The sequence below is a fragment of the Labrus mixtus genome, unplaced genomic scaffold (assembly GCF_963584025.1).
Source record: "Labrus mixtus unplaced genomic scaffold, fLabMix1.1 SCAFFOLD_195, whole genome shotgun sequence".
NCBI classification, from domain to species: domain Eukaryota; kingdom Metazoa; phylum Chordata; class Actinopteri; order Labriformes; family Labridae; genus Labrus; species Labrus mixtus.
The window spans coordinates 12,501-30,000 of NW_026870213.1; the positions used below are offsets into that span (position 1 = coordinate 12,501).

Below are 17,500 nucleotides of genomic sequence, written 5' to 3' on the forward strand. Positions count from 1 at the left end.
TCATGAGGGTACAAACACAGCTACAACACCTTCATCATGAGGGTACAAACACAGCTACAACACCTTCATCATGAGGGTATAAACACAGCTACAACACCTTCATCATGAGGGTACAAACACAGCTACAACACCTGCATCATGAGGGTACAAACACAGCTACAACACCTGTATCATGAGGGTACAAACACAGCTACAACACCTGTATGATGAGGGTATAAACACAGCTACAACACCTTCATCATGAGGGTATAAACACAGCTACAACACCTTCATCATGAGGGTATAAACACAGCTACAACACCTTCATCATGAGGGTACAAACACAGCTACAACACCTGTATCATGAGGATACAAACACAGCTACAACACCTGTATCATGAGGGTATAAACACAGCTACAACACCTTCATCATGAGGGTATAAACACAGCTACAACACCTGTATCATGAGGGTATAAACACAGCTACAACACCTTCATCATGAGGGTATAAACACAGCTACAACACCTGTATCATGAGGGTACAAACACAGCTACAACACCTTCATCATGAGGGTACAAACACAGCTACAACACCTTCATCATGAGGGTATAAACACAGCTACAACACCTTCATCATGAGGGTACAAACACAGCTACAACACCTGCATCATGAGGGTACAAACACAGCTACAACACCTGTATCATGAGGGTACAAACACAGCTACAACACCTGTATGATGAGGGTATAAACACAGCTACAACACCTTAATCATGAGGGTATAAACACAGCTACAACACCTTCATCATGAGGGTACAAACACAGCTACAACACCTGTATCATGAGGATACAAACACAGCTACAACACCTGTATCATGAGGGTATAAACACAGCTATAACACCTGTATCATGAGGGTATAAACACAGCTACAACACCTGTATCATGAGGGTATAAACACAGCTACAACACCTTCATCATGAGGGTACAAACACAGCTACAACACCTTCATCATGAGGGTACAAACACAGCTACAACACCTTCATCATGAGGGTATAAACACAGCTACAACACCTGTATCATGAGGGTATAAACACAGCTACAACACCTTCATCATGAGGGTACAAACACAGCTACAACACCTTCATCATGAGGGTATAAACACAGCTACAACACCTTCATCATGAGGGTACAAACACGGCTACAACACCTGCATCATGAGGGTACAAACACAGCTACAACACCTGTATCATGAGGGTACAAACACAGCTACAACACCTGTATGATGAGGGTATAAACACAGCTACAACACCTTAATCATGAGGGTATAAACACAGCTACAACACCTTCATCATGAGGGTATAAACACAGCTACAACACCTTCATCATGAGGGTACAAACACAGCTACAACACCTGTATCATGAGGATACAAACACAGCTACAACACCTGTATCATGAGGGTATAAACACAGCTACAACACCTTCATCATGAGGGTATAAACACAGCTACAACACCTGTATCATGAGGGTATAAACACAGCTACAACACCTTCATCATGAGGGTATAAACACAGCTACAACACCTGTATCATGAGGGTATAAACACAGCTACAACACCCGCATCATGAGGGTACAAACACAGCTACAACACCTGTATCATGAGGGTACAAACACAGCTACAACACCTTCATCATGAGGGTACAAACACAGCTACAACACCTTCATCATGAGGGTACAAACACAGCTACAACACCTTCATCATGAGGGTACAAACACAGCTACAACACCTGTATCATGAGGGTACAAACACAGCTACAACACCTGTATCATGAGGGTACAAACACAGCTACAACACCTTCATCATAAGGGTACAAACACAGCTACAACACCTTCATTATGAGGGTATAAACACAGCTACAACACCTGTATCATGAGGGTACAAACACAGCTACAACACCTGTATCATGAGGGTACAAACACAGCTACAACACCTTCATCATGAGGGTACAAACACAGCTACAACACCTTCATCATGAGGGTATAAACACAGCTACAACACCTTCATCATGAGGGTACAAACACAGCTACAACACCTTCATCATGAGGGTATAAACACAGCTACAACACCTTCATCATGAGGGTACAAACACAGCTACAACACCTTCATCATGAGGGTACAAACACAGCTACAACACCTTCATCATGAGGGTATAAACACAGCTACAACACCTTCATCATGAGGGTACAAACACAGCTACAACACCTGCATCATGAGGGTACAAACACAGCTACAACACCTGTATCATGAGGGTACAAACACAGCTACAACACCTGTATGATGAGGGTATAAACACAGCTACAACACCTTCATCATGAGGGTATAAACACAGCTACAACACCTGTATCATGAGGGTACAAACACAGCTACAACACCTTCATCATGAGGGTACAAACACAGCTACAACACCTTCATCATGAGGGTACAAACACAGCTACAACACCTTCATCATGAGGGTACAAACACAGCTACAACACCTTAATCATGAGGGTATAAACACAGCTACAACACCTTCATCATGAGGGTATAAACACAGCTACAACACCTTCATCATGAGGGTACAAACACAGCTACAACACCTGTATCATGAGGATACAAACACAGCTACAACACCTGTATCATGAGGGTATAAACACAGCTACAACACCTTCATCATGAGGGTATAAACACAGCTACAACACCTGTATCATGAGGGTATAAACACAGCTACAACACCTTCATCATGAGGGTATAAACACAGCTACAACACCTTCATCATGAGGGTACAAACACAGCTACAACACCTGTATCATGAGGATACAAACACAGCTACAACACCTGTATCATGAGGGTATAAACACAGCTACAACACCTTCATCATGAGGGTATAAACACAGCTACAACACCTGTATCATGAGGGTATAAACACAGCTACAACACCTTCATCATGAGGGTATAAACACAGCTACAACACTTGTATCATGAGGGTACAAACACAGCTACAACACCTTCATCATGAGGGTACAAACACAGCTACAACACCTTCATCATGAGGGTATAAACACAGCTACAACACCTTCATCATGAGGGTACAAACACAGCTACAACACCTGCATCATGAGGGTACAAACACAGCTACAACACCTGTATCATGAGGGTACAAACACAGCTACAACACCTGTATGATGAGGGTATAAACACAGCTACAACACCTTAATCATGAGGGTATAAACACAGCTACAACACCTTCATCATGAGGGTATAAACACAGCTACAACACCTTCATCATGAGGGTACAAACACAGCTACAACACCTGTATCATGAGGATACAAACACAGCTACAACACCTGTATCATGAGGGTATAAACACAGCTACAACACCTGTATCATGAGGGTATAAACACAGCTACAACACCTGTATCATGAGGGTATAAACACAGCTACAACACCTTCATCATGAGGGTACAAACACAGCTACAACACCTTCATCATGAGGGTACAAACACAGCTACAACACCTTCATCATGAGGGTACAAACACGGCTACAACACCTGTATCATGAGGGTACAAACACAGCTACAACACCTTCATCATGAGGGTACAAACACAGCTACAACACCTTCATCATGAGGGTATAAACACAGCTACAACACCTTCATCATGAGGGTACAAACACAGCTACAACACCTGCATCATGAGGGTACAAACACAGCTACAACACCTGTATCATGAGGGTACAAACACAGCTACAACACCTGTATGATGAGGGTATAAACACAGCTACAACACCTGTATCATGAGGGTACAAACACAGCTACAACACCTGTATCATGAGGGTACAAACACAGCTACAACACCTTCATCATGAGGGTACAAACACAGCTACAACACCTTCATCATGAGGGTACAAACACAGCTACAACACCTTCATCATGAGGGTACAAACACAGCTACAACACCTTCATCATGAGGGTATAAACACAGCTACAACACCTTCATCATGAGGGTACAAACACAGCTACAACACCTGCATCATGAGGGTACAAACACAGCTACAACACCTGTATCATGAGGGTACAAACACAGCTACAACACCTGTATGATGAGGGTATAAACACAGCTACAACACCTTCATCATGAGGGTATAAACACAGCTACAACACCTTCATCATGAGGGTATAAACACAGCTACAACACCTTCATCATGAGGGTACAAACACAGCTACAACACCTGTATCATGAGGATACAAACACAGCTACAACACCTGTATCATGAGGGTATAAACACAGCTACAACACCTTCATCATGAGGGTATAAACACAGCTACAACACCTGTATCATGAGGGTACAAACACAGCTACAACACCTTCATCATGAGGGTACAAACACAGCTACAACACCTTCATCATGAGGGTACAAACACAGCTACAACACCTTCATCATGAGGGTACAAACACAGCTACAACACCTTAATCATGAGGGTATAAACACAGCTACAACACCTTCATCATGAGGGTATAAACACAGCTACAACACCTTCATCATGAGGGTACAAACACAGCTACAACACCTGTATCATGAGGATACAAACACAGCTACAACACCTGTATCATGAGGGTATAAACACAGCTACAACACCTTCATCATGAGGGTATAAACACAGCTACAACACCTGTATCATGAGGGTATAAACACAGCTACAACACCTTCATCATGAGGGTATAAACACAGCTACAACACCTTCATCATGAGGGTACAAACACAGCTACAACACCTGTATCATGAGGATACAAACACAGCTACAACACCTGTATCATGAGGGTATAAACACAGCTACAACACCTTCATCATGAGGGTATAAACACAGCTACAACACCTGTATCATGAGGGTATAAACACAGCTACAACACCTTCATCATGAGGGTATAAACACAGCTACAACACTTGTATCATGAGGGTACAAACACAGCTACAACACCTTCATCATGAGGGTACAAACACAGCTACAACACCTTCATCATGAGGGTATAAACACAGCTACAACACCTTCATCATGAGGGTACAAACACAGCTACAACACCTGCATCATGAGGGTACAAACACAGCTACAACACCTGTATCATGAGGGTACAAACACAGCTACAACACCTGTATGATGAGGGTATAAACACAGCTACAACACCTTAATCATGAGGGTATAAACACAGCTACAACACCTTCATCATGAGGGTATAAACACAGCTACAACACCTTCATCATGAGGGTACAAACACAGCTACAACACCTGTATCATGAGGATACAAACACAGCTACAACACCTGTATCATGAGGGTATAAACACAGCTACAACACCTGTATCATGAGGGTATAAACACAGCTACAACACCTGTATCATGAGGGTATAAACACAGCTACAACACCTTCATCATGAGGGTACAAACACAGCTACAACACCTTCATCATGAGGGTACAAACACAGCTACAACACCTTCATCATGAGGGTACAAACACGGCTACAACACCTGTATCATGAGGGTACAAACACAGCTACAACACCTTCATCATGAGGGTACAAACACAGCTACAACACCTTCATCATGAGGGTATAAACACAGCTACAACACCTTCATCATGAGGGTACAAACACAGCTACAACACCTGCATCATGAGGGTACAAACACAGCTACAACACCTGTATCATGAGGGTACAAACACAGCTACAACACCTGTATGATGAGGGTATAAACACAGCTACAACACCTGTATCATGAGGGTACAAACACAGCTACAACACCTGTATCATGAGGGTACAAACACAGCTACAACACCTTCATCATGAGGGTACAAACACAGCTACAACACCTTCATCATGAGGGTACAAACACAGCTACAACACCTTCATCATGAGGGTACAAACACAGCTACAACACCTTCATCATGAGGGTATAAACACAGCTACAACACCTTCATCATGAGGGTACAAACACAGCTACAACACCTGCATCATGAGGGTACAAACACAGCTACAACACCTGTATCATGAGGGTACAAACACAGCTACAACACCTGTATGATGAGGGTATAAACACAGCTACAACACCTTCATCATGAGGGTATAAACACAGCTACAACACCTTCATCATGAGGGTATAAACACAGCTACAACACCTTCATCATGAGGGTACAAACACAGCTACAACACCTGTATCATGAGGATACAAACACAGCTACAACACCTGTATCATGAGGGTATAAACACAGCTACAACACCTTCATCATGAGGGTATAAACACAGCTACAACACCTGTATCATGAGGGTATAAACACAGCTACAACACCTTCATCATGAGGGTATAAACACAGCTACAACACCTGTATCATGAGGGTACAAACACAGCTACAACACCTTCATCATGAGGGTACAAACACAGCTACAACACCTTCATCATGAGGGTATAAACACAGCTACAACACCTTCATCATGAGGGTACAAACACAGCTACAACACCTGCATCATGAGGGTACAAACACAGCTACAACACCTGTATCATGAGGGTACAAACACAGCTACAACACCTGTATGATGAGGGTATAAACACAGCTACAACACCTTAATCATGAGGGTATAAACACAGCTACAACACCTTCATCATGAGGGTACAAACACAGCTACAACACCTGTATCATGAGGATACAAACACAGCTACAACACCTGTATCATGAGGGTATAAACACAGCTACAACACCTGTATCATGAGGGTATAAACACAGCTACAACACCTGTATCATGAGGGTATAAACACAGCTACAACACCTTCATCATGAGGGTACAAACACAGCTACAACACCTTCATCATGAGGGTACAAACACAGCTACAACACCTTCATCATGAGGGTACAAACACGGCTACAACACCTGTATCATGAGGGTACAAACACAGCTACAACACCTTCATCATGAGGGTACAAACACAGCTACAACACCTTCATCATGAGGGTATAAACACAGCTACAACACCTTCATCATGAGGGTACAAACACAGCTACAACACCTGCATCATGAGGGTACAAACACAGCTACAACACCTGTATCATGAGGGTACAAACACAGCTACAACACCTGTATGATGAGGGTATAAACACAGCTACAACACCTTAATCATGAGGGTATAAACACAGCTACAACACCTTCATCATGAGGGTATAAACACAGCTACAACACCTTCATCATGAGGGTACAAACACAGCTACAACACCTGTATCATGAGGATACAAACACAGCTACAACACCTGTATCATGAGGGTATAAACACAGCTACAACACCTTCATCATGAGGGTATAAACACAGCTACAACACCTGTATCATGAGGGTATAAACACAGCTACAACACCTTCATCATGAGGGTATAAACACAGCTACAACACCTGTATCATGAGGGTACAAACACAGCTACAACACCCGCATCATGAGGGTACAAACACAGCTACAACACCTGTATCATGAGGGTACAAACACAGCTACAACACCTGTATCATGAGGGTACAAACACAGCTACAACACCTTCATCATGAGGGTATAAACACAGCTACAACACCTTCATCATGAGGGTACAAACACAGCTACAACACCTTCATCATGAGGGTATAAACACAGCTACAATACCTGTATCATGAGGGTACAAACACAGCTACAACACCTGTATCATGAGGGTACAAACACAGCTACAACACCTTCATCATGAGGGTAAAAACACAGCTACAACACCTTCATCATGAGGGTATAAACACAGCTACAACACCTTCATCATGAGGGTACAAACACAGCTACAACACCTTCATCATGAGGGTATAAACACAGCTACAACACCTTCATCATGAGGGTACAAACACAGCTACAACACCTGCATCATGAGGGTACAAACACAGCTACAACACCTGTATCATGAGGGTACAAACACAGCTACAACACCTGTATGATGAGGGTATAAACACAGCTACAACACCTTCATCATGAGGGTATAAACACAGCTACAACACCTTCATCATGAGGGTATAAACACAGCTACAACACCTTCATCATGAGGGTACAAACACAGCTACAACACCTGTATCATGAGGATACAAACACAGCTACAACACCTGTATCATGAGGGTATAAACACAGCTACAACACCTTCATCATGAGGGTATAAACACAGCTACAACACCTGTATCATGAGGGTATAAACACAGCTACAACACCTTCATCATGAGGGTATAAACACAGCTACAACACCTGTATCATGAGGGTACAAACACAGCTACAACACCTTCATCATGAGGGTATAAACATAGCTACAACACCTGTATCATGAGGGTACAAACACAGCTACAACACCTTCATCATGAGGGTACAAACACAGCTACAACACCTTCATCATGAGGGTACAAACACAGCTACAACACCTTCATCATGAGGGTACAAACACAGCTACAACACCTTCATCATGAGGGTACAAACACAGCTACAACACCTTCATCATGAGGGTACAAACACAGCTACAACACCTGTATCATGAGGGTACAAACACAGCTACAACACCTGTATCATGAGGGTACAAACACAGCTACAACACCTTCATCATAAGGGTACAAACACAGCTACAACACCTTCATTATGAGGGTATAAACACAGCTACAACACCTGTATCATGAGGGTACAAACACAGCTACAACACCTGTATCATGAGGGTACAAACACAGCTACAACACCTTCATCATGAGGGTACAAACACAGCTACAACACCTTCATCATGAGGGTATAAACACAGCTACAACACCTTCATCATGAGGGTACAAACACAGCTACAACACCTTCATCATGAGGGTATAAACACAGCTACAACACCTTCATCATGAGGGTACAAACACAGCTACAACACCTGCATCATGAGGGTACAAACACAGCTACAACACCTGTATCATGAGGGTACAAACACAGCTACAACACCTGTATGATGAGGGTTTAAACACAGCTACAACACCTTCATCATGAGGGTATAAACACAGCTACAACACCTTCATCATGAGGGTATAAACACAGCTACAACACCTTCATCATGAGGGTACAAACACAGCTACAACACCTGTATCATGAGGATACAAACACAGCTACAACACCTGTATCATGAGGGTATAAACACAGCTACAACACCTTCATCATGAGGGTATAAACACAGCTACAACACCTGTATCATGAGGGTATAAACACAGCTACAACACCTGTATCATGAGGGTACAAACACAGCTACAACACCCGCATCATGAGGGTACAAACACAGCTACAACACCCGTATCATGAGGGTACAAACACAGCTACAACACCCGTATCATGAGGGTACAAACACAGCTACAACACCTTCATCATGAGGGTATAAACACAGCTACAACACCTTCATCATGAGGGTACAAACACAGCTACAACACCTTCATCATGAGGGTATAAACACAGCTACAACACCTGTATCATGAGGGTACAAACACAGCTACAACACCTGTATCATGAGGGTACAAACACAGCTACAACACCTTCATCATAAGGGTACAAACACAGCTACAACACCTTCATCATGAGGGTATAAACACAGCTACAACACCTGTATCATGAGGGTACAAACACAGCTACAACACCTGTATCATGAGGGTACAAACACAGCTACAACACCTGTATCATGAGGGTACAAACACAGCTACAACACCTGTATGATGAGGGTATAAACACAGCTACAACACCTTTATCATGAGGGTATAAACACAGCTACAACACCTTCATCATGAGGGTACAAACACAGCTACAACACCTGTATCATGAGGGTACAAACACAGCTACAACACCTGTATGATGAGGGTATAAACACAGCTACAACACCTTTATCATGAGGGTATAAACACAGCTACAACACCTTCATCATGAGGGTACAAACACAGCTACAACACCTTCATCATGAGGGTATAAACACAGCTACAACACCTTCATCATGAGGGTACAAACACAGCTACAACACCTGTATCATGAGGATACAAACACAGCTACAACACCTGTATCATGAGGGTATAAACACAGCTACAACACCTTCATCATGAGGGTATAAACACAGCTACAACACCTGTATCATGAGGGTATAAACACAGCTACAACACCTTCATCATGAGGGTATAAACACAGCTACAACACCTGTATCATGAGGGTACAAACACAGCTACAACACCTTCATCATGAGGGTATAAACATAGCTACAACACCTGTATTATGAGGGTACAAACACAGCTACAACACCTGTATCATGAGGGTACAAACACAGCTACAACACCTTCATCATGAGGGTACAAACACAGCTACAACACCTTCATCATGAGGGTATAAACACAGCTACAACACCTTCATCATGAGGGTATAAACACAGCTACAACACCTTCATCATGAGGGTACAAACACAGCTACAACACCTGTATCATGAGGATACAAACACAGCTACAACACCTGTATCATGAGGGTATAAACACAGCTACAACACCTGTATCATGAGGGTACAAACACAGCTACAACACCTGTATCATGAGGGTATAAACACAGCTACAACACCTTCATCATGAGGGTACAAACACAGCTACAACACCTTCATCATGAGGGTACAAACACAGCTACAACACCTTCATCATGAGGGTACAAACACAGCTACAACACCTTCATCATGAGGGTACAAACACAGCTACAACACCTTCATCATGAGGGTACAAACACAGCTACAACACCTGTATCATGAGGGTACAAACACAGCTACAACACCTGTATCATGAGGGTACAAACACAGCTACAACACCTGTATCATGAGGGTACAAACACAGCTACAACACCTTCATCATGAGGGTACAAACACAGCTACAATACCTGTATCATGAGGGTACAAACACAGCTACAATACCTGTATCATGAGGGTACAAACACAGCTACAACACCTGCATCATGAGGGTACAAACACAGCTACAATACCTGTATCATGAGGGTACAAACACAGCTACAACACCTGCATCATGAGGGTACAAACACAGCTACAATACCTGTATCATGAGGGTACAAACACAGCTACAACACCTTCATCATGAGGGTACAAACACAGCTACAACACCTTCATTATGAGGGTACAAACACAGCTACAACACCTTCATCATGAGGGTACAAACACAGCTACAACACCTTCATCATGAGGGTACAAACACAGCTACAACACCTTCATCATGAGGGTACAAACACAGCTACAATACCTGTATCATGAGGGTATAAACACAGCTACAATACCTGTATCATGAGGGTATGAGGTGTAAATATGTAGTTGAGTGTGTGTGTGTGTGTGTGTGTGTGTGTGTGTGTGTGTGTGTGTGTTGAGCTGTGTCTCAGTGATGACTTGTATGAGTGTATTTTTATCTCAGCCTGACTCTACCTGTCAGTCATCAGAATAAAACAGGTAACTTCCTGTTTCTGCCGTTAGGTGGAATACTACTTCCTGTCTCAGTACGTCTCTGCGGTGGAGACGCCCTTCCGTCACGTGATCCATGGCCGTGGTGATCACACCCTGAGTGCGCTCGTCGAGCACCTGGCCCTGCTGACCTCTGACCCCGAACGCTTTGACGAGAAGCGCTTCAGACGACAGCTCGCCTTCTTCGTCTGGACACTGCAGGGCGCCGCCAACGCCCTGAACGGAGACGTGTGGAGCATCCACAACACACACACGTACACACAGTGACACAGTACACCATTTCTAATAATAAAAACAATAATAATGCTGATTCAGCTGATTGTTATGTTTTGGTTCATGGGGTATACAGAATGCTCATGCAGGTAACGCTGATGTACAGATTAATGTTCAAACTCACCTGTAGGAGCAGACAGGTGTTTAACAACCACACCTGTCAGAGGAGTAATGAGTGAATGATCAGTGCTCTGAACAGATTTAATATAACACCTCACCATTAAAGTATTTCTGTGACTAGTCGTCTTTTTTCTCTGTGCTTCAGTCGAACATAGAGTGACATCATCAGTGACATCATCAGTGACATCATCAGCAGCTCCTTAAATCTCCTTAACGAGCTGCCAGACAGATTTTTAATGGCGGGTGTTCCCTCTGCGTTGTGTTCACAGTCTGCGTTTAATTCACTATACTTTCATTTAATAATCAAACAGAACCGCACACAGTAAACGGCTCCGTTTTTCACCTGGACACACCTGAACTCGTCGTCATGACGCCTGAGCAAACTGAGGAGGACCGTGACGTGGTGGAAGAAATGACTGCTATAAATTAAAGGACAAAAGGGCTTTTATTCTGAAGGAACTACAAACAGGTATAAGCATAATTACATTTTAAACTTGAAAAGAAAAACAAAAGGATCGACCAATGACACGCCTCGTCCACTGAAGATTTTCCTGTCCTGTGATTGGCCCTGAGGAATCATGTTACCTGAAAGACAGAAAATGCATGTCAGTGCTACCAGTGTCCATAAGGGGACGCTGTGACCTCAGTCTGAACTTAGGTTTCTCACCTAAACAAGGACTTTCTCCCGTTCATTAAAAGATGGAGACGCTGTTCCATTTCCTCCTGTTTCTCCTCCTCCTGTCTCACTTCCTGTCTCACCTCCTGTCTCTCCTCCTGTCTCAACTCCTCCTGTCTCACCTCCTGTCTCACCTCCTGTCTCACCTCCTGTCTTTCCTCCTCCTGTCTCACCTCCTGTCTCAACTCCTCCTGTCTCACCTCCTGTCTCACCTCCTGTCTTTCCTCCTCCTGTCTCACCTCCTGTCTCAACTCCTCCTGTCTCACCTCCTGTCTCAACTCCTCCTGTCTCACCTCCTCCTGTCTCACCTCCTGTCTCTCCTCCTCCTGTTTCTCCTCCTGTCTCTCCTCCTCCTGTCTCACTTCCTGTCTCAACTCCTCCTGTCTCACCTCCTGTCTCACCTCCTGTCTCTCCTCCTCCTGTCTCTCCTCCTCCTGTCTCACTTCCTGTCTCAACTCCTCCTGTCTCACCTCCTGTCTCTCCTCCTCCTGTTTCTCCTCCTGTCTCTCCTCCTCCTGTCTCACTTCCTGTCTCAACTCCTACTGTCTCTCCTCCTGTCTCTCCTCCTCCTGTTTCTCCTCCTGTCTCTCCTCCTCCTGTCTCACCTCCTGTCTCAACTCCTCCTGTCTCACCTCCTGTCTCTCCTCCTCCTGTTTCTCCTCCTGTCTCTCCTCCTCCTGTCTCACTTCCTGTCTCAACTCCTACTGTCTCTCCTCCTGTCTCTCCTCCTCCTGTCTCTCCTCCTGTCTCTCCTCCTCCTGTCTCACCTCCTGTCTCAACTCCTCCTGTCTCACCTCCTGTCTCTCCTCCTCCTGTTTCTCCTCCTGTCTCTCCTCCTCCTGTCTCACCTCCTGTCTCTCCTCCTCCTGTTTCTCCTCCTGTCTCACCCCCTGTCTCAACTCCTGCTGTCTCACCTCCTGTCTCAACTCCTGTCTCTCCTCCTGTCTGTCCTCCTGTCTCTCCTCCTCCTGTCTCTCCTCCTGACTCAACTCCTCCTGTCTCTCCTCCTGTCTGTCCTCCTGTCTCTCCTCCTGTCTCACTTCCTGTGTCACCTCCTATCCCTTCTCCTGTCTCACCTCTTCCCACATCTCCTGTCTCTCCGTCTGTCTGTCCTCCCGACTCATCTCCTCCTGTCTCACCTCTTCCTGTCTCTCTTCCTGTCTCACCTCTTCCCCCTTCTTCTCCTGTCTCATCATCATCCTCTTCCTTACCCCTGCTATTTTCCTTTCCATTTCCATCCTCTTCTTCATCTTTTTCACCTCCTCCTCCCTCCTCCTCCTCCTCACTCCTTTCCCTTTTTGCCTCCTCCTCCTCCTGCTCACCACCTTTCTCACCATCCTCCTCTCCTTCTTCCTCATCTTGTTTTTCATCATTCTCTCCTTCCTCATCTTCTTCTCCTTCCCCTTTTTCCTCTTCATCTTTGTCATCATCCCTCTTCTCTTGTCCTCCTCCCCCTTCCTCTGCTTGTCTATCCCCCTCCTCCTCCTCTTCCTCGCTATCTCCCTCCTCTTCCTCTCTATCTCCTTCTCTCTGTCCGTCCCTATCTTTCTTTCTGTCCTCTTCCTCATTCTCATCTTCTCCTCTTTCCATCTCTCCTCCTCCTTCTTTCTCTCCTTCTTCCTCCTCCTCCTCACCCTCCTCTCTTTTCTCAAGTTTGTCTTCCTCTATGTCTCCTCTTCCTTCTCTCTGCTCTTGATCTTTTTTTCCTTCATTATTTTTTTGTTCCTCCTCCTCTTTATAAGCGTCTCCTCTTTCCCTCCCTCCTTCTTCGTCCTCCTCTTCATTGCTGGTTTCGTTGGAATCGCTCTGTGACGAAACATAAACAGTTTCAGGTATCGTTAAGAGGACGGTCGTCAGCACTACATTACCCATCAGCCTCAGCTGGTGGTAGTTTTAATCGTCTGTGGGTGGAAAAAAAGCTCTCATGGTCGCACTGACCTCCTCTCCTTCTGAGCTGACTGACCTCGTCACTCTTCTTCTGTGGATCTGAAACAAACAAACAAACCACACCTGAAACAGGAAGTCTGGTTGTTGACAGTAAACACATCAAACTGAGCAGGTTACCTGGAAACAGTATGCTAAATGCTAAAACTGACTTAAAACTAAAAAAGTTCTGATAACAATCTTAAAATGTTTTGTATATAAAAGATGCTAACATGCTGATGAAAGCTACAAATGACATTCATGCACACAAGAACAAAAAGACAAACTACTGGAAGCTAACTGATAATGAGCGGACGTTGTAGTACCACCTGAAATCGTGGAGGCAGTGTTGAGCAGTATAGCCAACAGTTCAAGCCAAACCAATCAAACACAACGAAGAAGAGTTCTTTTTCAAATGTGGGATTCTGAGTAAAGATTGTACGAGTTGGTTTCTAAAGAACAGCTGGGCGTACAGCGGACAGGAAGTAAAGGTCAGCTGGACAGCAGCTGTGGACAGCAGCCTTGTTCGGTTGGTTGGTTGGTTGGTCGGTTAGTTGGTTGGTTGGTTGGTTGGTTGATTGATTTGTTGGCTGGTTGATTGATTGATTGATTGATTGATTGATTGATTGATTGATTGATTGATTGATTGATTTGTTGGCTGGTTGATTGATTGATTGATTGATTGATTGATTGATTGATTTGTTGGCTGGTTGGCTGGTTGATTGATTGATTGATTGATTGATTGATTGATTGATTGATTGATTGATTGATTGATTGATTTGTTGGCTGGTTAGTGGGTTGCCATACTTACTGGCATGCTCAGACTGAGGCTCAGTAAACACAAGACGATCAGAGAGACCTTCATCATCACTGAGGAAGAGGAGAGAGAGGACGTTTTTAGAAACACTGTGTTTATATTCATACATGTGAACATGTTATTTTTCATTATATATTTCTATTATTTTCATTTTAGGGATGTCAGCATTAAAACATCAATAGCGATGACATTAAGGTCTGAATTAACATATTTTGTCCCTTTGGGCGCACCGTGTAACGAGACCTTTGCTCCTTTGAATGTCTCCGCTGACGAGTCCAAAGTAATATCCACCTCATGACATCACACATTGACCTCATGACATCACACATTGACCTTATGACATCACACATTGACCTTATGACATCACACATTTACCTTTGTTGCCGTTCCTTTGAGCTGTTTTATTTGCTTCTCAATCTGTTAGTAATTTATTCTGTTGTTAAGCTAATGTTCTAACCTTCAATCTACCAGATGTTCCTTTTGTTCTTTTAAAAAGCAAAGCAGGTTTTTATCCAAACAGGAAGTAAAGCACTCTTAGCCCAAGACGGTATCAATTACAAAGTAAGATAATGAAAATGTCTTCAGTGAATCTTTAACCTGAACTGGGTTTCTTACACAGAGAGAGACACTGAAGTGGAACTCCTGAAAAGTGTAAATTGGTGTTTTCGGAGCTAACAGCAGAGAGAATCACTCCCATGATTCATCATCTTTTGTTATTTCATTGATTGAGAGCCCCCTGGTGGTTGAATCTTCACACTGTGCCTTTAACTACGGAGGTTAAGTGAAAATCCTTTGGCAGCCCTAATTTATCCCGAGGTTTTTAGATTTTTAAACATTTCAAAACCAAAACTTTGCACACTGAATATGTTTATCACATTTCTTGGATCACTTTTATTTACATTTTGTTTGTTTTAGTCAGTTTTAAAACGCCTATTCTTGTATATAAGATGTCTTGTCTTGAGTCTAATTGTGACTGTGATTGAAGCTTCTGTAACTTTGAGAATCCTGCTCAGGATTCATAAAGTAACCACATTATTATTATTCTACTCTTAGAACACACAATGATCTTTACGTGCTGATCGAACCCTGACACTGAAACACACACAGCTGTATTTTATTCAATTTTACCTGCAATTCCAGCCCTGCTCGTGCAGTCAGAAGGTCAGTTAATGTTCGGTCAGTGTATCTGCAGGAGTATTTGTATTTCAGTACTTTTACATTTAGGCTAGAACATAAACTCCCTGAAACAGTTCTAAAAGTTTGAGTACTCACCGGGTTCTGCTGCCGTGGTCGATCCAGCCACTGTGACAATGTGGTCACCGTAGTAACAGATTCAAAGGACGGCCTCTTATTTAAACCCTTCTGACCTCATGAAGCCACCAATCACATCGCAGGACAGGCAGGACGCAGCGTGACATCACAGACCTCGCTCTGTGGTCGCTGCGGTTAGACAGCAAGATGGAGGGAGGGTGTTTTTAATAACCCAGTCACCGCCACCCACCCGTCTGAGACTTAACGTTTTATAGAGCAGACACATCTGCAGACCACAGACGCTATAAAGATACTGAGGGGTGGCGACACTTCAGTGTTGTTTTAAAATATAATTTCTGTAACGTTAATTGTTCGTTCTGTCTAATAGAACAGAAACGTGAAAAACAGATCTTCAGTCATATTTTTACCCCAGAGAGAGAGAGAACACTGTCCGAGTCGTACAAATACTCTGGCGCCGTTTGGATGAGACCGTGACGCTGGAAGAGGTCGAGGGGATCCCTCTTGTCCAAATGATGTTCACAAAGAGACAAGAGAAGTTTAAAATCAACACATTCAGCTTTTATAAGGAATTTATTCAATATTTCAATCATTGAATTTATAACTAATTATTTCATTATACAACAAGCCTCCTCTGAACTTTGTGTCTGTGTGTGTGTGTGTGTGTGTGTGTGTGTGTGTGTGTGTGTGTGTGTGTGTGTGTGTGTGTGTGTGTGTGTGTGTGTCTGTGTGTGTCACAGGATAATAAATATATTAAGATATGATTTATAGGTTTTACAAAGTGTTTTTGTCAGTGCTCAAAGAGAAAATTACGACGAAAGGTTTACCTGTGTGTGTGTGTGTGTGTGTGTGAGATGATATTACATCATCAATAAATATGATTATTTTATTAT

General features: G+C 43.4%; 1 protein-coding gene and 1 long non-coding RNA gene across 5 annotated transcripts in view; one reads left to right on the plus strand and one right to left on the minus strand.

The window, feature by feature from the left end:
- Window positions 1-11,839, plus strand: part of LOC132967025 (transferrin receptor protein 2-like) — a 23,962-nt gene extending 12,123 nt beyond the window's left edge. For all 3 annotated transcript variants that reach the window (XM_061033935.1, XM_061033934.1, XM_061033936.1), the window contains one exon: window positions 11,542-11,839. In XM_061033935.1, coding sequence (XP_060889918.1) covers window positions 11,542-11,618 — 77 coding nt within the window. In that variant the 3' untranslated portion in view covers window positions 11,619-11,839. The remainder of the gene's footprint in view (window positions 1-11,541) is intronic.
- Window positions 11,840-12,332: 493 nt separating this feature from the next.
- On the minus strand, window positions 12,333-12,991 carry LOC132967027 (uncharacterized). Of its 2 annotated transcripts, none has more exons than XR_009670585.1 (3): window positions 12,721-12,829; window positions 12,590-12,654; window positions 12,333-12,507 (listed from the first exon to the last, which is right to left on the minus strand). It is a non-coding gene; the product is annotated as an uncharacterized LOC132967027 (long non-coding RNA). The 2 variants fall into 2 exon arrangements; XR_009670586.1 differs by lacking the exon at window positions 12,721-12,829 and adding an exon at window positions 12,892-12,991 and having other exon boundaries at window positions 12,334-12,507; window positions 12,590-12,651.
- Window positions 12,992-17,500: the final 4,509 nt, after the last annotated feature.